Source organism: Pseudopodoces humilis, chromosome 5, assembly GCF_049639895.1.
Source record: "Pseudopodoces humilis isolate 2021_Gansu_Grassland_sample_001 chromosome 5, ASM4963989v1, whole genome shotgun sequence".
Lineage (NCBI taxonomy): Eukaryota > Metazoa > Chordata > Aves > Passeriformes > Paridae > Pseudopodoces > Pseudopodoces humilis.
Genome location: NC_142204.1, coordinates 72528090 through 72548494, shown reverse-complemented (window position 1 = coordinate 72548494; position 20405 = coordinate 72528090). Strand labels below are relative to the sequence as shown.

The 20405-nt window shown below is 65.5% G+C and overlaps 2 protein-coding genes across 3 annotated transcripts in view; one reads left to right on the top strand and one right to left on the bottom strand.

The window, feature by feature from the left end:
- The window catches only part of FLNC (filamin C), a 29573-nt gene extending 17161 nt beyond the window's left edge, over positions 1-12412 (bottom strand). For both annotated transcript variants that reach the window (XM_014261929.2, XM_014261930.2), the window contains exons 1-19: positions 11232-12412; positions 9241-9489; positions 8887-8984; positions 8351-8501; positions 7669-7787; positions 7468-7545; positions 6755-6917; positions 5948-6148; positions 5408-5545; positions 4919-5045; positions 4409-4545; positions 3684-3877; positions 3420-3533; positions 2843-2986; positions 2168-2291; positions 1604-1764; positions 1378-1468; positions 1097-1266; positions 398-515 (exon numbers count right to left, since the gene is read on the bottom strand). In XM_014261929.2, the coding sequence (XP_014117404.1) occupies positions 398-515; positions 1097-1266; positions 1378-1468; positions 1604-1764; positions 2168-2291; positions 2843-2986; positions 3420-3533; positions 3684-3877; positions 4409-4545; positions 4919-5045; positions 5408-5545; positions 5948-6148; positions 6755-6917; positions 7468-7545; positions 7669-7787; positions 8351-8501; positions 8887-8984; positions 9241-9489; positions 11232-11568 (2914 nt within the window). In that variant the 5' untranslated portion in view covers positions 11569-12412. The remainder of the gene's footprint in view (positions 1-397; positions 516-1096; positions 1267-1377; positions 1469-1603; positions 1765-2167; positions 2292-2842; positions 2987-3419; positions 3534-3683; positions 3878-4408; positions 4546-4918; positions 5046-5407; positions 5546-5947; positions 6149-6754; positions 6918-7467; positions 7546-7668; positions 7788-8350; positions 8502-8886; positions 8985-9240; positions 9490-11231) is intronic.
- Positions 12413-16820: 4408 nt separating this feature from the next.
- On the top strand, positions 16821-19782 carry OPN1SW (opsin 1, short wave sensitive). The gene is made up of 5 exons (XM_005533413.2): positions 16821-17163; positions 17757-17925; positions 18303-18468; positions 18830-19069; positions 19568-19782. Exons 1-5 carry the CDS (start codon positions 16821-16823, stop codon positions 19688-19690), a joined length of 1041 nt encoding a protein of 346 aa, XP_005533470.2. The 3' UTR covers positions 19691-19782.
- The last annotated feature ends 623 nt before the right edge of the window (positions 19783-20405 follow it).

Here is a 20405-nt window from a genome sequence, read left to right as displayed (position 1 = left end):
CCCATGCCTGTCCCTCATACCCTGCTTGCTCCCCTACACGAGCGGTCCCAAACCTCTCCTACGAGGGTGCCCCCCGACCCACCCTTGGGGCCCCGAGCTGCACCCCACAACCAGGGTGTGTATCCCCCTACACACACAGTGTCCATGCCCTCCGGCGTTCTCACCCCATGCTGAACCCCACACCCAAGAATGCCCTCCCCTGGAGCGCCCCTACATTCAGAGTGTCCCCCCAAGGGAAGCTGATCCCCTCACCCAGGTGTCCCCTCCAAGGTCACTTCCCCCAGGGTGCTCCCAATACTCAAGTGTCCCTGCCAGGGCCTGCCCCCCACTCCACACCACATGCAGGGTGCTCCCCTCCCTCGGGTCCCCCCAGCATCGGCCCAGTGCTGCCACTCACTGCTGTTGAGCCCCTGCACCTTGACCTTGCCCAGCTGCAGGGGTGGAGCCACAGTGACGGGGAAGGGGCTCTTGGGGATGGGGTCCCCTCCATAGGTGACCACCACAGACAGGGGGCCCTGCAGGAACAACTCGACTTCAGGGTGGTGCCAGGGGACCCCCACACAATGCCCAGTCATGGGGCAGAGGGCGGACACCCACGGGACAGCGCTGGGGAATTCAAAGGGGCTACCAGGGGACACACAGCCATAAGGCTGGGGGCTTGGGGGTCACCCACGGCTGCTGGGGTGGGTGAAGTCCCAGGGATGGGGGGAACCCGTGGATCTGGGGGCACCCTGGGTAGACAGATACACATGTTGGGCTGAAGCTGCCCCAAGGGGTGCCACAGAGGTGGGGTGTCCACAGTGATGGGGAGATGTTCATAGGGGTGGGGTGCCAGGAGCTGGGGTGCTCGTGGGGTGCCAGGAGCTGGGAGTACCTATGGGAAGGGCGTGCCCATGGGGGTGCCCCTATACACTCGGCTGTATGGGTGGATGTCCTTGGGGAAGCCCAGGGAATGAGGTGTCAATGAGAGGGCCCCTCTTGGGTACCCCACGGGCTGGGGAGCCCCTATATGCTTGGGATCCCCTCATGAGTTGAGCCTGTGGGTTGGGGTGCCCAGAATGGATGTTCCCGTGGGTCAGGGTGCCCCAGCACGCACCTGCTGCAGCGGGGTGTACTTGACCGTGTAGGAATAGTCATGATTGTCGATGACCTCGAAGTCAGCGACAGCTGGGCCAGGCCCCGTCCCCACGAACCGCACGTCCAGGGGGGCCTTCCCCGCCCCCCGCGTCTGCACGCGGAAGTGGGTGGGGGTCCCCACCTCCACCCCTGCACCACATGATCAAGTCACTGCAGGACCCACGGCACTTGCAGTCCCTGCCCCACAGCACCCATCACTCCCACCCCAGGTCCCCCATCCCCACCCCACTGGCCCCTCACCTGTCCGGCTGAGCCCAGGTCCCTCGGCTTTGACCTTGGAGGCGTCATGGGATGGGTCCACCTTGATGCGGAAGGGGCTGGAGGGGATCTCCTGGGGATCAAAACCAGGGCCCAGTGACATGGGGGCACCACAGAGTTAAAGCCCCAGCCCCACCTGGCTGCTGGGGACACCCCACAGAGCAGGGGATGGACCCTTGGGGACGTGGGGCAGTCCCAGAACCCTGACCTGGTTGGCAAAGAGCACCATGATGGTGTAGAGCCCTGCGCCCGGCGCTGTGTACTTGACCGTGAAGGTGTCATTGTCATTCTTAATGATGTCAAAGTCGATGTCAGCCTCGAGCGGCCCCACCACTCCTGGGGCGCACTTGATGCCAATGCTGACGTCACCTGTGGGGGTGGCTGTGTCAGTGGCCCCCATTCCCCAGGGCTACACTGAAGAGTGGCACATGGGGCAGGGGGCTGGATAAGGACTGGAAATGATGGACAGGATCAGGGTTGATGGACCAAGATCAGAGATAATGGACCAGGGATGGGATGCAGGAATAGGGATGCAGGCCCAGGAATCCTGGACCAGGAGCAGGGATGCAGGATCAGGGATGTTGGAGCAGGGATGTAAGACCAGGACCAGAACTGATTGGCCCAGAATGAAAGACCCTTGATCCAGGGATGATGAGCAGGACTGGTGGTAATGGTCCAGGACCAGGGGTGCAGGAGCAGGGGTGATGGCCCAGGGACACAGGCCTCATGCCCACAGAGGAGTTCCCAGGGTGCCCCCCACCACAGCACCCACCCTGTCCAGCCTCACTGCAGTCCACGGTGAAGTAGGTGGGCTCGTTGGCCTTCAGCCCTGTCTTCTCCACACCTGGCCCATGCACCTTCACCCTGCTGGGGTGGCTGCCCTCGCCCACGCTCACCTGCGGGCCCACAGTGTCACGTGGGGCAGGGGCATGGACCCCTCTTTCCCCAGCACCCCATGGGACTGGGACCTCCAACCCTGCCTCTGGCACCCCATCCCCAGCACTTCATGGGACCCCCAACCCTACCCCAGCACCCTATAGGTCTGGGACCTCCATGTCCACATCCAGCACCCCATGGGACCCCCATCTCTCTCCACATCACCCCATGGGCCCCACATCTCCCTCCACATCACCCCATGGGCCCCACATCTCCCTCCACATCACCCCATGTGCCCCACATCTCCCTCCACATCACCCCATGTGCCCCACATCTCCCTTCACATCACCCCATGGGCCCCACATCTCCCTTCACATCACGCTATGGGACCCCCATCTCCCTCCACATCACCCCATGGGCCCCCAGCCCCACCCAGGCCCCCATCCCCATGGGACTCCCATGCCCCACATCTGTCTTCTTAACACCCTCCATGATTAACACCCCCTTCCTGCACCTCCTGGGACCTCCCCATGGCCACCCCAGCACCCCATGGACCCCCTGTGACACCCACACGGAAGGGGCTGTTGGGGGTGTTGACACCCCCCCAGGCAACGATGACTGTGTGCTTCATGGCTTTGGTGGGGACGTAGACACAGTGGAAGGTGCCATCACCATTGTCCTTCACCTTAATGTCAATAGGGAAGCCCTCGGCGTCCTGTGAGCAGCAGAGGGAGGTGAGGGAGCCCAACGGCACTCAGTGCTGGCCAATGGCACCCAACAGCACCCAGTGGCACTAAGTGTTGGCCAATGGCACCCAATGGCACTCAGTGCTGGCCAATGGCACCCAACAGCACCCAATGGCACTCAGTGTTGGCCAATGGCACCCAATGGCATTCAGTGCTGGCCAATGGCACCCAATGGCACTCAGTGTTGGCCAATGGCACCCAATGGCACTCAGTGCTGGCCAATGGCACCCAACAGTGACCAACGGTGCCCAGCAGCACCCAACAGTGCTCAAGGGCAGCCAATGGTGTCCAACAACACTAAATGGAGCCCAGCAGTGTTCGACTGTACTCAAAGGTGCTCAGCACCACCCAAGGTCACTCACCAGCACCCAGCACCACCCAACAGCCCCCTACAGTCCCCACCTGTGCATAGAGCTTGAGGGGCCCCTTGCCGGCACCACGGGCATCGATGGTGAACTCGGCCGGGCGATCCACGATGCAGCCAGTGGGCTCCAGCCCTGGCCCAAAGGCCTTCACCTGTGGAGAGGCGGGGTTAGAAGGATACAATGGGGTGCTGGCACCCCCAGCACCTGCCGGTGGGACGCGATGGGGTGTAATGGGGCACAGCAGGGCACTATGGAGCACAAGAGCACAACAGGATCTGTGGGTTGTCGTGGGTCACAGCACCTTGTCAGGCCAGGAGTCAGGGGGAGCAGGGCGGATATCAGCCATGAAAGGGCTGTCCCGGATGTCCTCATCATCACAGACCACGTGCACAGCGTAGAGCCCTGGCTCGGTGGGCCAGTACCGCACGTCGCACGAGCCGTCGCCCTTGTCATCGCACTCAATGCGCGCCTGGGATGGGCCCTCGATGGAGAACCCTGGGGGCACCGCAGCCACCATTACCCTGTGCCTGGGCCATGACCCCAGCAGGGTGACACCTAACATGTCTTTATGTCCCCCCCAGAAAGGCATCCAGACCATTGTCCCCATCTCTGTGACCATGTTTCCAGGCTGGCACCACCCATGCCCCCCCCACCCCACCGTGGCCACCCCCAACCCGCCCCATGTCCCCACTCTGTGTGCCCATGTCACCACAGCAGTGGAGGACCCCACCATGGTGCCCATCCTCCAGCCGGTCCCCATGTCCCCAGTGGCGTTTCACATACTCTGTGCCCTGGTCTCCACCACACTGACATCCCTCACAGTGCCACACTGCCCCATGGTGCCCCCCATTCCATCCCCATGTCCTCAAGAGGGTGTCACCCGCTCATGCCCTTGTCCCCACCACATAGCTCCCCACCCTGCTCCCACAACACGACCCCCAACCCTGTCCCCATGTCCCCCCCCTTCAGGGCTCACCCAGTGTCCCCACCACAGTGCCCCGCCCCTCCATGTCCCCCCCAGCTCACCAAGGGTCCCCACTTCAGTGCCGACAGCCTCAACCACGAAGTCTGCAGGGCGCCCCACGACCCCACCCTCGAGCCCCGGCCCCCAGGCCCGGACCTTCTGTGCCCCAGGCTGGGGGGACACCTGCACCTCAAACGGGCTGGGAGAGGACAGGCAGGTGTGAGGGGGGGCTGTAGCACACCTGCACAACCCCACCCCCTCACACATCTCCACCTTGAACGGGCTGGGGGGAATGGGGGGCAGGGGGCTGTACTACACCTGCACCCCCAGTCCCCTCAAACATCTCCCACACCTGGGGGGACACCTGCACCTCAAATTGGCAGGAGGGGATGATGTATACCCCCCACATTCCCCAAATCCCCCACCCCCAGGGGGACATCTGCATCTCAGACAGGCTGGGGAGGGTGGAGGGGCAGTGAGAGGCGGGGTTCGTACATCATTCTCCTGCTGCCCCCCGCCCCCGCACAAACCCACCCCCCTCACTCCCCCCTCACTCCCCCCTTGCCACTGACCTGCGGGGGATGGCGTAGCCGCCCCAGGTGATGGACACCTGGTAGGTGCCGGGCACCCGGGGCACGTACTCGCACTCGTAAACGCCGTCACCAACATCCCTCACTGTCACTGGCTCCTCCGTGCCCCCTGTGGGAGGGGGTCAGATGGGGCACCCACCCCAGGGGCACCCCCTGACCATGCACCTCCCATGGTGCCCCCCAACCCATGGTCAACCCCAGGATGTCCCCCAACCCTCCAACCTCCATGGACAACCTCACGGGACCCCCATCCATGCACCCACATCCCCATGGCCAATCCCATGGTGTCCCCCAACCCTAGACCCCCCCATGGGTTCCCCATCCATATCCATCACTCCATGGGGAACCCCCACCCACACACTCACCCCACAGGCCCCCCAGTGGGACCCTGCCCACAGACGAATATCCAACCCCACGGTGCCCCCCAACCTGTCAACCCCACCATGCTCCCACACAGTGACTGACACGCACCTGGTCCCCGCAGTGTCACCCGCAGGTCCCCGCTGCCCGCACCCCGCGTCAGGACCTTGAAGTCAGCCACGTCCTGCACTCGGACGCCCCGTGGCTGCAGCCCCCGGCCCGTGGCCCGGACCGCCGAGGGGGTGCAGGCTGCAAAGTCCCATTAGCACCCACCAGCACCCACCAGGCACCAGGGGGACCTTGGGGAACCCCCAGGAAAAGGAAGTGGAGGTGTCCCAGGGCTGGCAGGGGCACATGGGGATGCCTTGGGGATGCCCTGGGGATAGGGGAGTGCCATGGCATCCTCAGGGGCACAAGGAACCAAACCCTGGGGACACCTTGGGGACAGGGGTGCCAGAGGGACACCCAGGGGAGTGTGAGGGGACCATGGGTTCACCCATGGTCACTTATTGGTGTCACGGACCACCACGGTCACCACTGTGTGCCTTGGGGCCACTGTGGTGACATCTGGGTGACACAGAGCCACTGACGGTTGTCATTGGCTACAGTGGTTGTTGTGGAGCCACGTGGGGACCCGGGAGGGAGCCTCACCTTCAGCCACATTGACGGTGAAGGGGCTCCTGGGGACCTGGGTGCCAGCATACGTGACACAGATGGTGTGTGGCCCTTCGAGGACGGGCCGGTAGGTGCAGCGGAACACGTTGTCTCCCTTGTCCTCCAGCATCACCTCCACCGTGTCCCGCCGGCCCTGGGGGTCTGTGATCACCACCCCCACATCGCCCGAGCCAGCCCCTGTCATCACCAGGACACAGGCTCAGTGCCACGGCCAGGCTACCATGAGGACATGTCCCCAGAGCCACCCAGCCGTGCCATGGCCCTGTCACCCTGATGACACGGCCCCACAGCCACCAGACCATCCCATGGCCATGGCACAAGAAGGACACAGTCTTGGTGCCACTTGCCACACCATGGCCCTGCCACCAGAAGACCACCCCATGGCCGTGTCACCATGAAGGCGTGGCCCCAGAGCCACTAAATCGTGCTATGTCAAGGCCACCTTGAGGACACGTCCCCAGAGCCACCTGGCCATGCAATGGCCCTGGAATGAGAAGGACATGTCCCCAAGCCACCATGAGATCATGCCATGGACATGCCACGGCCCTGCCACTCCCAGGACACATCCCCAGAGCCACCAGGCCACCCCATGTCATCAGGAGAACATAACTTCAGTGCCAGCAAGTCATGTCACAGCCACAGCACCACAAGGATATGTCTCAAAGTCTCTGGGTCACGCCGTGGTCATGCCACCATGAAGGTATGTCCCCAGTCACCTGGCCATGCCATGGCAACACCACAAGGACATGTCCCCAGAGACCCCCAACCCCCCTGTGCCCCCACCTGCAGTGTAGATGTCGAAGTAGGTGGTTTTGTTGGCCACGTTGCCCACGGGCTCCAGGCCAGGGCCGCGTGCCGTCACCTTGCTGGCGTCACCCAGGGCCATGCCCACGTTCACCCCAAAGGGGCTCCCGTCAATGTTCTGCCCCGCGAAGAGCACTGTCACCTGGAGGGCACAGGGACATCAAGGGTGTCAGGGGACCACGGCCCCCAAGACTGCACCACACCTCAGGAACAACTCCCCGAAGGACCCCCACGGAGAGAGCACGTGTGACATCCCAGGGACACCCCTTAGAGTGACAACCTGAAGAGTCCCCCCCCAGCAGTGACTGTCCCCAAGGACTCCCTATTGTCCCCTCCAGAGACCCTAAAGCATAGGACACCCAGGAATCCCAACAGGACACCCCAGGCTCCCCCCAGTACAACACCTCCCCCCACAGACTTCAGTGTGGCACCCCAGGCACCCCACAGGGCACCCCAGGGCCACCCAGTGCCATCCCTGGAGACCCCAACAGGAGCCCTCCAGGGACCCTCCGGGACCCCCAAGCCCCACGGTGCCAGCTGTCCCCCATTCCCCTTGTGGGGAGGCATGGGAGGGGCAGCCACCACTCTGAGGTGTGGGGGGTGTCAGGGGTGGGGGTGTCACCAGGAACATCACAGGGGACGTGTTGTGGGGGGTATTGTGGGGGGCGTTGCAGGGTCACCAAGGGGCTCACCTTGTGCAGCCCCCCGACCTTGGGGACGTAAGTGACGCTGTATGTTCTCTTCTTGTCATTGTTGGGGACCACCTTGGCCTGGGGTGGGAAGAGACCCCAAACCGGGGAAAGGGGGTGACACAGAGCTGGGGCACTGTGGGGGAATCTCCCAGAGAGGGAGACAGGGAGGATCTGCCAGAGGGGGGACCAGGGCCCCTGTACCTCCTCAGTGTGTCCCTCGGGGTCCTCAACATAGACAAGGACCTCACCCATCCCCGCCTCGAGGGTCTCCACTGTGAACTGGGCAGGGCGCAGCACCACGTTCCCCTGGGGCTCAATGCCTGCAGGGTAGAAGGAGTCAGGGGGGGCCCTGGCACCCCACAACCCCCCAGAACCTGGGGCCTCCAGGTTTTCCTTGGTGGCAGGGGGCGTCCGGGGTGTCAATGGTGTGTCTCGAGTATGGGTGGGTGAGCCTGATAGGACTTTGAGGGGTACCTGTGCATAGGGGGACTCTTGGGGAGCCCTGGGTGGGGAGTGCAGACCCTGGGGCTTCCCTCAGGTGTCCCTGGGTACAGGTGACACACCAGGATTGGAGAGGAGTCCCTGGGCTTGGGGAGGCCATGGTTTCCTCTCATGCCCTGACAGCCAGAGCCCCCAGGTACTCTCTTGTGCCGGGTTCCAAAGCACCCCATGTCCCCCACCCAGCGCCCTCCCCGTGTGCCCCCTGCGCCAGTCCCCATGTGCTCCCCCTGTGTGGGGTCCGTGCCTCTCATGTGTCCCATGTCCCACCCGCGCCAGATCCCCAGCCCCTGGTGCCCCCACAAAGCTCCACATGCCCTGATGCCCCCCTGTCCTGGGACCCCAGCCGCCCCATGGCCCCCCGATCCCTCTCAGCCCCCCGTACCGGGCCCATAGGCACGCGCACGGCCGGGCTGGGGGGGACGGGGGCGCAGGGGGGCCCCTGGCCGGAGTTTGGCCTTGGGGAACTGCGACAGGTACGTCATCACCGAGTGCTCATCCACGTTGGGGTCCACGATCTCCTCGGGGGCAATCACCTGGGGGGGAAAGCCCAACACCTGTCAGACCCTCCGGGCACCCCCTGCTGGGAAACACCCCCACCATGCACCCCACTACCTGGAGGGGGCCCCTGACACCTGCCGATCCTCCTGGGACCCCCAATACCCATCGGACCCTCCTCGCCCTCTGGGAAACCCTCCCACACCCCCGCCCCTACCACACCCACAGGTGCCCAGGTGCTCCAAATGCCCGCGGACCCCTGCGGATCCCCAAGGACGCACCCCAGACACGCCCCTGCACCCCCAGTGTCCTCTCCCAGTGCTCCCCTGTTCCTGCCCTGTGCCCCCACCTGGGAGAGTGCCAGTGCCCCTCCCCACCCACGCCCTGTCCCCGCAGAGACCCCACGTCCCCCCGTGCCCGTACCTGGGGGACTCCCAGCCAGTCGTCTGCCTGCTGCATGGCCTCCCGAGCGTTCTGCACCGGCTTGTTGGGGTCCCACTTCTCCCAGTCCGGGCACAGACCTGGGGGGGGGCAGAAGGGTCAGGGGCGCACCCCCTTCCTGACCCCCGTCCTGCACCTCCCCCTTTCTGTGCCTAGTGCCCCCCAGCATCTCCATCGGACCCCGTCCCTCCCCGTACCCCCGCCAGCTGCCACCTGCCCCAGCACCCCCTGCCCCAGCACCCCCTGCCCCAGCACCCCCTCACCCGGGCCGCAGTTCTCGCCCCCCTTGTCCCCCCCACGTCCCCCGCGCCCCCTCGGTCCCCCCGCGCTCCTCACCCGGGGCGCAGTTGTCCACCAGCGCTCCCAGCGCTTTCCCGTCGCGCCAGTCGCGATTGAAGTTGGTGATGGGCAGCTGCGGCACCTTGTGCTGGATCCAGCCCAGCAGCCGCTGCTTGGGGGTCTGGTGGCGGCCTTCGTCGTCCTCCTCCTCCTCCCACATCGGCATGGAGATGGAATAGTGCAGGATGAGGGTCCAGATCAGCCCCAGGATCAGCTTCAGGTTCCCGTCCACGATCGCCTTGCTGTCTGTGGGGGCGAAACGGGGGGGGCTGAATGCCGAGATCCCTCGGGACCCCCCCGGGACACCCCGAAATGCTGCGGGACCCGCCGGAGGGATCCCCGCACCCTGAGAGCCCCGGCCCCGGGATCAGCTTCAGGGTCCCGTCCCATCCGGCTGCCTGCGGAAAGGGGGCAGAATGGGAGGAGCCGCCTGGGGCACCCCAAAACCCCAGAGCACCGCCACAGGGACCCCCGACACCCCGACATCCCGCGGCACAACGGGGCGGGCTCCAGCAGCCGTCTCGGGACATCCCGACACCCCACGGCAGTGCCACGGACCCTGCACCCCAACACCTGCTTGGGGACACATGCCGGGGCACAGAAGTGAGGGCTGAACCCCACGACACCGCCCCCTGCCCACCCCGAGCACCCACACCCTGCAGCGGGACCCCAGCAGCCCCCCGGATGCTGGTGGGGGCACAACCCTGGCAGAATGGAGAAACTGAGGCAGGGGACGGCTGGGGGGGGGGGGGGGAGGGGGGCCCGAGGCATCCCGGTCCCTCCCCCACCGCCCTGCGGAGCGGACCCTCCCCCACTCCCTTCCCCCGCCACTTCCCCCCACGAGCGATCGCGTTTCAGGGAGGAAATGGGGGAGATGTGGGAGTGGGAGGGACAGACCCCTCCCCGAAGGGAGCTCCCGGGGGGGGGCAGCACCTGGGAGGTCCCCAAAACTTGGGGGTCACATCTGGAAAGGGTCCCGGGAGCGGGCAAAGACACGCGTGGGGGGGGGGAGGGGACACCGCGGGGGGCGGGGGGGGCCCCGCACCCCCGGGGTCCGGGTGTGCGAGGGGGGCCGTGCACGACCCTGAGTGCGGGGGGGCCGCAAACCCTCCCCGTGCCGGGGGGGGTCACCCTGCAGCTGTCGGGTGGGGGTGGGCGCTGAGGCCCGGAGAGGGGTGGGTGGGTGTGCGAGGCCCCCCCCGCGCGTGAGCTCAGCGCCCCGGCCCCGAGCCAAGCGTGAGCTCAGCCCCCCCAGCACGGGCCGGACCCCCCCGCTCTGCACGGCCCGCGCGGGGTCAGGCCCACGGACCGCGCAGCCCTTGCACACCCACCCCTCGCACACTCGTCCGCAGCCCCACCGCTGCCTCCAGCCTTGCACATTCACCCCCATTCCCGTTCCTCCGCCGCTCTTCAACACTCATCCCGCTCCTGCTTCTCCCTCACCCCTCCCCTTGCACATTCATCCCCATTCTCATCTGCCCATCGGCCTCACTGTTGCACACTCATCCTCCATTCCCATTCATCCATCACCCTGCTCTTGCACACGCAGTTACGGGCCCATCCTCGTTTGTCTGTCATGTCCCTTGCACGCTCATCCTTCACGCCTCCATCCACCCAACTTGCACTCTCATCCTATCCACACTCACCCACCTCCTCCCTTTACACACTCATCCAGATCTTCACTTGTCCACCCCTGCCTTCAGTCATGCTCAATTTCCCATCCCTCCATCACGCCACCCTTGCACACTCGTTCCTCATCCTCATTTCTGCATTGGCCTTGCCCTTGCACGCTCATCGCCAGCCCCATCCTCACTCCTCTGTACTCACAGTAACCCTATTCCCACTCCACCACCCCTGCCCCTGCCCTTGCACACTCACCATTCCCACTCCCCTTCCAGCCTCCAGCACACTCGCCCTTTCCCCCTCGCACGCCCCTTGCACACCCACCCACGGACACTGTTCCTCCCCCAAGCCCCTTGCACACCCACCAATGGACACGAGCTTGATGTGCTCCCGCTCCAGGAACTCGAGAGCCACCGAGACGTTCTCCAGCTTCATCTGGCGGAAGTTGGGGCGCGGGTGGTGCTTGCGCCCCATCTTCTTCTGGCTGAGCACCTCGAGCAGCGCGATGAGGCGCAGCCCGTCGCTCAGGTCGCGCTGCAGGTCCACGATGCGCTTCTGCACACACTTGAGGTGCTCATTGCACCAGCGTGTGAACGTGTTCTGCTGGATCTTCTTCCAGGGCGCGTCCTCTGCAAGGTCCTTCTCGGTGGCTGGGAGCTCCTCGGGGTCCTCACCCGGTGCTGCCTCGTAGGTAGAGTTCATCCTGGAGGGGCTGGGGGGCTCCTCGACGGGCAGGGGGTTGCTGGGCGGTGTGGAGGGTCCTGAGTGGGGGGGGAGGCGGTGGGGGAGGAGTCCTGGGTCGCTTCTGGTGCTGTGTGGGGGTCCTGGGTCAGTCCCAGCGTCCTGAAGGGATCCTGGTACTGTGGGTGCGGGTCCCGAATCAGTGCCGGTGTCCTGTGGGGGCCCTGGGTCAATGTGGGTGCCGGGGGAGGGGGATCTGGGTCCCGGTGGCAAAGCTGGTGCTGGGGGACGTTGTCCTGGGTTGGGGATGGTGTCCTGGGTCAGAGCCGGTGTCCCGGTGGGGGCCCTGGGTGGGAGCTGGTGCCCGCTCTGGGGTCCCGGTGCTGGGGGATGGCGTCCTGGGTCAGTCCCGGTTCCTGGGCGGGGGTCCGGGTGGGTGCCTGTGTCCTGGGTGGGGTCCCAGCTCCCGGCAATGGGGGACGGTGTCCTCGGTCAGTCCCGCTGCTCAGGGAGGGTCCCGGTTCCCGGGGTCAGTACGGGTGTCTGGGGATGGGGTCCCGTCTCAGTCCCGGTGTCCCGGGAGGGGTTCGCTGCTCGGTACCGGTGTCCTGGGTACGCGTCTCTATTCCCGGAGTCGGGGGCTGGTGTCCTGGGTCCGTCCCAGTGCAAGTTCCCGGTGGCGGGGCTGGATCTGGGCGGGTTCCAGGAGCGGAGCGGCGGCTCCCGGAGGGCTGGCGGATCCCGTAGGTTCCCGGGCCGGTTTCCGATTGTTCCCGGAGCGTTTCGCGGTGGGTCCCGTGTGCTCGCGGTGCGTCCCAGGAGCGTTCCCGGGCAGGGGGCGACGGCGGCAAGTGGCGGGGCCGGGGGCGGCGGCGGCTTTAAGCGCTGCCCCGGCCCGGCCCGCCCCGTCCCGGGGAGGGACCGACCAGGAGGGACGGAAAGACCGCCCGACCGGCCGGGGGGTGGGGGGCCCGGCCCTCGGTATTTAAAGTCCCGGCCTCACTCCCGGACCCCCGAACTTCGGCACCCCTCGAATCCCGCACTCCGGCACCCTCAAACCCCCCGAATCCGGCACCTCCCGAAAGCCGGGATCCCAGCACGCCTCGGACCCTCCGATTTCGGCACTCCCGGCCCAAGGCTCCCCCAAACCCCGGCATCCCCGAAACCCCCAGACCCAGGCAGTTCCGAACACGCACAAATATCAGCGCCCCTAAATCTCCGACATGCCTAAAACCTCAATGAACTCAAACACCGGCACACCCAGACACTGACACTCACAAATAAAAACACCCCAAAACGCCGGCACCCACAAACTCCCAAACACTGGCACCCCAACACCCCAAAACTCCCCAAATACCCTCAAGTCCAATGCCACAAGCTCTGGCAGCTCAGAACCCCCTGACCCCAGACATTGGCACCTCCAACCTTGGCACACCGAACCACTGGCACGCCTAAACTTTGGCACCCTCAAACCTCAGCACCACCAAACCTCGGCCCAAGAACCCCAGCCTCCCTACACTGAAACCCTGGTACCCCAAATCCTGGCACACAGACACCCCCAAAACTCTGGCATCCCAAAATCTAAGCACCCCCAAACTCCAGAATCCACCCCCAATAATCCCAAATCCCTGCAACCTCGACACCCCAAAACCTCAGCACCCTATAGCCCAGGCACCCCAACACCCTGTTATCCTAATACACCTGTACCTCGATACCCCAACACCACAGGCACCCCAATACCGCAGGCCCCCAGCAGCACAGCGCACCCCAAAACCCGCACAAAGACACCCTGCAAACTCCGAACCCCCTCACTCATCCCTTCCCACTTGGGAACCCCTGAAAAACCCACATGAAAACTCTCCCCCAGCCCCGAGGGGCACAGCTGAGATCCCACAAACCCTCTCGGGATCCCCCTCCTGGAAAACCCACCGGGATTCCCCCTCCAGAACCACCCCGGCCGTGGAACCCCCACCCAGTCCCCCCCCGGCTGCGCCCCACTCCCCCCCGCTGATTCCAGCCGTGCCTCAGTTTCCCCATGGTAGTGGCACGTGCCTGGGAAGGGGGTTCGGTCATATTTGGGGGTTAGCCCTGAACCCCGCTGCCCCCCGAATCTCTCCTGTGTCTCCCCCCCACCCCAGACGCCCGAGGCCTCCTCGACACCCTTGGGAGGGGCGGGGGGGGACACTCGTGTGACCCACATTGGGTCCTCATGGGGGGTGATTTGGGGAGTATCGTGTTCCCCTGTTCCGCTGCCTGCCCTGGAAGCTTCCAGCGGGGGAGGGGGGGCGGTGCGGGTGCACCCCGAGGTGACAACGGGTGACAGGGGGTGACGTGGGGGGGTGACGTGGTGGGGGTGACGCGGTGGCGCCTGCGCCAACACCTAAAAATAACCTGCCGAGTCAGAGCCACGCAGCGGGACCCAAAATACCCGGGGGGGCAGGCGGGGGGGGGCACCCCCAACACACCAGCACCCAAAATACCCCAGGGCAAGGGGCTGGGGGGGCACGCCGCGGGGCTGGGGGCGAAAGGCGGCAGCGTGCCCCAGCAGGACCCCCAGAGCCAGGGCAGGTGTGGGAACAGGAGCGAGCGGATTGTTGGAGGGGGTCAGGGTGGTCTGGGAGGTGGGGGTCAGGATGTTTGTGGAGGTCCAGGGTGGTCCAGGGGTGTCTGAGCAGTCGGGGCACTCCGGGGGGATGAGTGTAGGCCAGGATGGGGGTTCAGGATGCTCCAGGGGGAGCCAGGGGGGCCGGGTGCTCCACAGGGGTCCCAGTGCCCCCCGGAGTCTCGGCTCTGCCACAGCCAAGGAGGAAGGGCAGAGGAAGATGATGGTGGAGACCACGATGAAGGGACAAAGGACCTGACCCCCCGCCAATGTCTCCTGGGAGGGGACATAGGGTAGAGCCACTGCCCCCTGTGGTGACACCCTGAGTCCAGTGTCCCCTCACTCTGCCCCTGGCTCTGGGTTTCCTGCGTTTTTCTGTTTTTTTTCTGCTTTTTCTGGGGTTGGAAACACTCGGGGTCCTCAGGGTGGGGTGACATGGGGAGGGGAGCATCGGCAGCGTGGGGGCACAGAGAGGGGAAGAGGGGGACGCTGAGGCCATGAGGACAAGGGGGCCAGGGCTGGGGTGCATGGGGGAGAGGGGAGCGAGGGGTACGTGGACAGTGGGACACAGGGAACGTGGCCCTGGGGACAGCAGGGACCTCTGTGGGGCCACATCCAGGAGGGCACAAGAGCAACAACTTGGAGGTCCTGGGAGTCCCGTGGGGGCCATGGGGCTGTAGACAGAGCTCTGGGGGGCCGTGGGTCCCGTATGGAGGTGGTGCTGCCGGCACCAGTGGGCGCTGGGGCTTGGTGGTGCCTGCGCTGGTGGGTGCTGGGGGTCCTGGCAGGGCTGGCGGTGCCGGGGCCCCGGAGCTCCACACTCAGCACCTCCTGCTGCAGCACCCCCTGAGCCCCCAATCCCTTCCCCACTCTGTGGCCACCATTCCAGAACCACAGAATCCCTGAGGCTGGAAAAGCCCTCCAAGGCTGGCGAGTCCAACCTGTGCCCCCACCTTGTCCCAGAGCCCTGAGTGCCACATCCAGGCATTCCTGGGACACCTCCAAGGATGGGGACTCCAAACCTCCCTGGGCAGCCCCACCAAGGCCTGACTGTGCCCCACTGAGCCCCAGCTGTGCCGCAGCTCCCACACCCCTGCGCTGTGTCCCCCGCTCCGCAGCCCTGCAGTGACCGCAGTGACCGCAGTGACCGCAGTGACCGCAGTGACCGCAGTGACCGCAGCTCCCCAGGGGAACGGTGACGGAGGGGAGGGACATGGGGCACCCTTTGTGGGGTGTCTGTCCCCTGCATCGCCACCCTGTGGCCCCCATTTGGGGGGTGCCCAATACAGCAGCAGCAGAGCTGACCTGATCCAGTATGGCCCAGTCCAGCCCAGTACATCCTGGTACCGTATGACCAGACCCACTACAACCCAACAGGACACAGTACAATCCGTGAGACAACACAGTGCAGTACAGCCCGGTGTAGTCCAGTAACCCCAGTACAAACCAGTACAGTACAGGCCAGTATGATCCAGTACAGCCCAGTACTGCCCGGTAAAACACGGGCTGGGTGTTCAGCCTACCCAATCCCCCTGTTCCTCCCCTGGCCCACCCCTGAGCCCCCCTGGCCTCATCTCTGCCCCAGAGCTGGACAGAACCCCAGGGGTGCCCCAGGGTGTGCGCCCCACCCACACTTCCCGGGGGCACAGCTTCCCCTGGAGGTGTCACCCCCAGTCCCAGCTCCCCCTTCCCTGGGGGTCCCAGAGCGCAGCCCCTGCACCGGCCTTTATAGGCACCCCCAGCCCGGGGGGGCCCCAGCGCCTGTAATCCCCCCATAAGCGGCTTCTGCTCATCCTTCCTGTTCCCCGGGGGTCCCGCAGGCTGGGGGAGGGAAAGAGGGGTGAGGGAGGGCAGGAAACGCTGGGAGAGTGATGGAACTTGAGTCCCAGCAGTGCACCCCCAAAGTGACCCTCTATCACTGACCCCCCAGCACTGCACCCCCAAAATGAACACTCCTCACACACCCCACCTCAAGCAGTGCCTCCCCCAGTCTTCTCCCCCAGCCCCTGATACCCCCAGACTCCCCCCATCTCACTTGGGGTCTCCCCAGCACAGGGATCCCCCTAAGCCCAGAACTGGGCACAATGGCTTTGGACAGGGGGGACACCGGGGGGGGCACCCTGGGGCGCTGGGGTGGGGAGCAGGGGTGGCCTCATGAGGGAAACTCCAAGTTCTTCCCAAGGCATCCAGAGCTGGGCCATCCTGGGAGAGCATGTTGGAGACATGTGGGGACCCCTGGGGATACCTGAGGACACCTGGTCATACAGGGGGGACCAGGACGGAGCTTGGGGACCCCTGGGGCACACTGAGGACCCTGATGGGACCAGGACTAAGTCTGGAGACCTCTGGCTGTTGTCGTGTGACCAAGAGTGGGCTTGGAAACATCTGGGGACACCTGAACACCCCAGGAGGAGCAGGGTCAAGCTCTGAGACCTCTGGGGACCCTCCCCATACCCAGGTGTTGGGGGGAGCCCTTCTGCCCCCCCCCAAATCCCCCAGAGCCCCGGTAATCGGCTCAGCCCGGCTCAGGGGGCCGATTAGGCGCTGAGCCCAGTTTAGCCCACCCTAATCCCCAAGTTTGGCCGGGCTGAGCCCTGATCCCCGTTAAGCAGCTTTGGGGGCGCAGGGTATATCAGGGGGGTGGGCGTCCCCCCCCCCCACCACCGCCACCATGGACGAGGAGGAGTTCTACCTGTTCAAGAACCAGTCGTCGGTGGGGCCCTGGGATGGGCCCCAGTACCACATCGCGCCCATGTGGGCCTTCTACCTGCAGACCATCTTCATGGGGCTGGTGTTTGTGGCGGGCACCCCCCTGAACGCCATTGTCCTCATCGTCACCATCAAGTACAAGAAGCTGCGGCAGCCACTCAACTACATCCTGGTGAACATCTCCGTCAGCGGCCTCATGTGCTGCGTCTTCTGCATCTTCACCGTCTTCGTCTCCAGCTCCCAGGGGTACTTTGTCTTCGGGAAGCACATGTGTGCCTTTGAGGGCTTTGCAGGGGCCACCGGAGGTACGAGGGGACCACGGGGGTACTCGGGCTGCTGGGGCCAGGGATGATGGAGTGACCACTGAGGGCTACTAGGGCCAGAGGTGGCCACAGTGATCTCCTGGGGCTGTGGGAGTTGGGGTGACCACCATGGTCTGGTAGGGCTCGGGGTACTGTTGACCACCAAATTCTGCCAAGGCGTTAGGAGCTGGGGTGACCACCGCAGGCTGCTGGGGTGCAGGCATTGGGGTGACCTTCTGGACCCTTAGGAGTTGACCACTGTAGTCTGGCGGGACTATCGGAGTTGGGGTGACCTCTGGGGTCTGGAAGTGGGGGTGGCCATTATGTTCTGGGGCTGGGAGAGTTGAGGTGATCACTGTGGTCTGGTGGGGCTGAAGGTGGCAAAGTGGGCAGGGTTGAGCCCTGTGATCTGCCCTGGTGGCTGGAGAAGCTGGGGTGACCACTGAGGCCGGAAGGTGGGGGCGATGACTACGTTCTACTGAGGTCATAGGATATGGGGTGACCCAGTGGCCTGGGGGGCTATGGGAATTGAGGTGACCTGTAGCTGCGGTGGCCATGGGCGGTTGTGTGAGTGAAGAGTGGCCTTGTTCCCCCAGGGCTGGTGACAGGGTGGTCCTTGGCCTTCCTGGCCTTTGAGCGCTACATCGTCATCTGCAAACCCTTCGGCAACTTCCGCTTCAACTCCCGCCATGCCTTGCTGGTCGTGGCAGCCACCTGGATCATCGGCGTCGGCGTCGCCGTCCCCCCCTTCTTCGGCTGGAGCAGGTGGGGACACGGTGGGCATGGGGGGCAGGGGGTGGGACGGCTCCAGGAGTGGCAAGTGGGGGGCCATGGGGGGGTCATGGGGGGCCATGGGGGTGCCACGGGGGTGCCACGGTGGTGCCATGGGGGGGTCACGGGGGTGCCACGGGGGTGTCACGGGGGTGCCACGGGGGTGCCATGGGGGTGTCACGGGGGTGCGACGGGACTGCCATGGGGGTGGGATGTGGGGGTGTTGCGGGTGTCACAGGGGTGCCATGGGGGTGTCACGGGGGTGCCACGGGGGTGCCAGGTGAGTGCTTGAGGCACCAGGAGTGCCCTGGGGTGCTGTGGGGGCACTGGGAGGTGCCACATGGCGCAGAGGCTGAGCACAGGTGCTGCAGGTACGTCCCCGAGGGGCTGCAGTGCTCCTGCGGCCCTGACTGGTACACAGTGGGCACCAAGTACAAGAGCGAGTACTACACCTGGTTCCTCTTCATCTTCTGCTTCATCGTCCCCCTCTCCCTCATCATCTTCTCCTACTCGCAGCTGCTCAGTGCTCTGCGGGCCGTGAGTCCCGGGGGCACGGGGGGCACAGGGGACGTGGGGGGCACTGGTGTCAGGCACGGCTGAGAGCGAGGGATGGAGAGCGGAGCGGGGCTGGGGGGCAGAAGGGAGGAAGGGAGGGAACGAGAGATGGAGAAGTGACTGGGAGCAGGGAGGGAGAGAGGGCAGGATGGGGAGCGAGAGGGAGGGAGAGGGGACTGGAGGGATGCAGGAAGGGAGGGGAGGTCACTTGGACACGAGCACAGACAGGAGGGTGGGCAGGGACCAGACAGGCACACGGGCAGGGGGGGCAGGGGGCTGCACAGGGGCCTGGGCGGGGGCCAGCAGCCCGGGCAGTCCCAAGGTGTCCCTGTCCCCGGCACAGGTGGCAGCGCAGCAGCAGGAGTCAGCCACGACACAGAAGGCAGAGCGGGAGGTGTCACGCATGGTCGTGGTCATGGTCGGGTCCTTCTGCCTGTGCTACGTCCCCTACGCGGCCCTGGCCATGTACATGGTGAACAACCGCGAACACGGCATCGACCTGCGCCTCGTCACCGTCCCTGCCTTCTTCTCCAAGAGCTCCTGCGTCTACAACCCCATCATCTACTGCTTCATGAACAAACAGGTGACATCAGCGACACCGGGACACCCACACAGACACGGAAGAGGGGCCCATGGGATGGGGGACACCCAAGGACACCTGGTGACAGGGGCATCCAAGGGTGCCCAAGGATATCTGAGGACCAGGGAGACCCAACATGGGGAACACCCAGGGGTACCTGGTGAGGAGACACCTCAGGACAGCCGGATGAGAGGAATACTTTGGCAAGGGGGACACAGAGAAGATGGGGACACCCCAGGACACTGGGGCAGCGGGGACACGCAGGGGCACCCAAGGACATCGGGGGAACAGGGACACCGGGGGTGGCACATGCGGGGTGTAAGGGGCATCCAGGGACACCTGCACGGCTGGGGGTACCATAACCCCAGGGACAGGAGATGGGGCCACTGTGGCACCTGAGGGTGGGAGGACAGTGCCAGGGCTGGACACAGGACCAGTGAGACCCCCCGACTGAGCCATCCCCTCTCCTGTGACCCCGTGTCACCTGTCTGCACCCCGCAGTTCCGCGCCTGCATCATGGAGACGGTGTGCGGGCGGCCCATGTCAGACGACTCCGACGTGTCCAGCTCGGCCCAGCGCACCGAGGTCTCCTCTGTGTCCTCCAGCCAGGTCGGCCCCAGCTGAGGGGCTCTGGCACCGCCCCAGCCCTCGGGACCCCCGGCTGCCCCCCAGCTGCCCCCACAGCGGGGCCGGCACTGCCCCGGGGGCCCCGGCCAGCCTAGGATGTAGCGCGGGTGGGACAATAAACCACGGCCGCGGTCTGAGCGCAACGGGGACCCGCTGAGCACCTGGGACCCGAGGGACAGGGGACACACAACACGGGCATCCTAGGGGCAGCTGTGCCCCACGGCCAGCTGGGCATGGGGGAGCCTGGGGCTGGCTGTGCCCCATGGCGGGGTGGGATGGAGGTCCTGGTGGTGGCTGTGCCCCATGGCGGGGTGGGATGGAGGTCCTGGTGGTGGCTGTGCCCCATGGCGGGGTGGGATGGAGGTCCTGGTGGTGGCTGTGCCCCATGGCGGGGTGGGATGGAGGTCCTGGTGGTGGCTGTGCCCCATGGCAGGGTGGGATGGAGGTCCTGGTGGTGGCTGTGCCCCATGGCGGGGTGGGATGGAGGTCCTGGTGGTGGCTGTGCCCCATGGCGGGGTGGGACGGGGGTCCGGTGGTAGCCGTGCCCCACTGCAGGGAGGGGACAGGTGACGGGAGTGGCTGTGCCCCATGGCAGGGAGAGAGGGTGGCTCCCAAGGGAAGCTGTGCCCCACAGAGGGGCAGGGTGGGGGCCTGGAGGTGGCTGTGCTCCACGGTGATGCCATGGCAGGACTCTGCTCCCTCGTCCCCCTCA

What these genes read in the sequence shown, in the direction of transcription:
- OPN1SW (XM_005533413.2), top strand. Translation starts at nt 16,821, where the DNA reads ATGGACGAGGAGGAGTTCTACCTGTTCAAGAACCAGTCGTCGGTGGGG. An exon ending in CCCTTCTTCGGCTGGAGCAG is followed by an intron (nt 17,926 to 18,302) that starts GTGGGGACACGG and finishes CAGGTGCTGCAG; the next exon opens with GTACGTCCCCGAGGGGCTGC. An exon ending in TGCTCAGTGCTCTGCGGGCC is followed by an intron (nt 18,469 to 18,829) that starts GTGAGTCCCGGG and finishes TCCCCGGCACAG; the next exon opens with GTGGCAGCGCAGCAGCAGGA.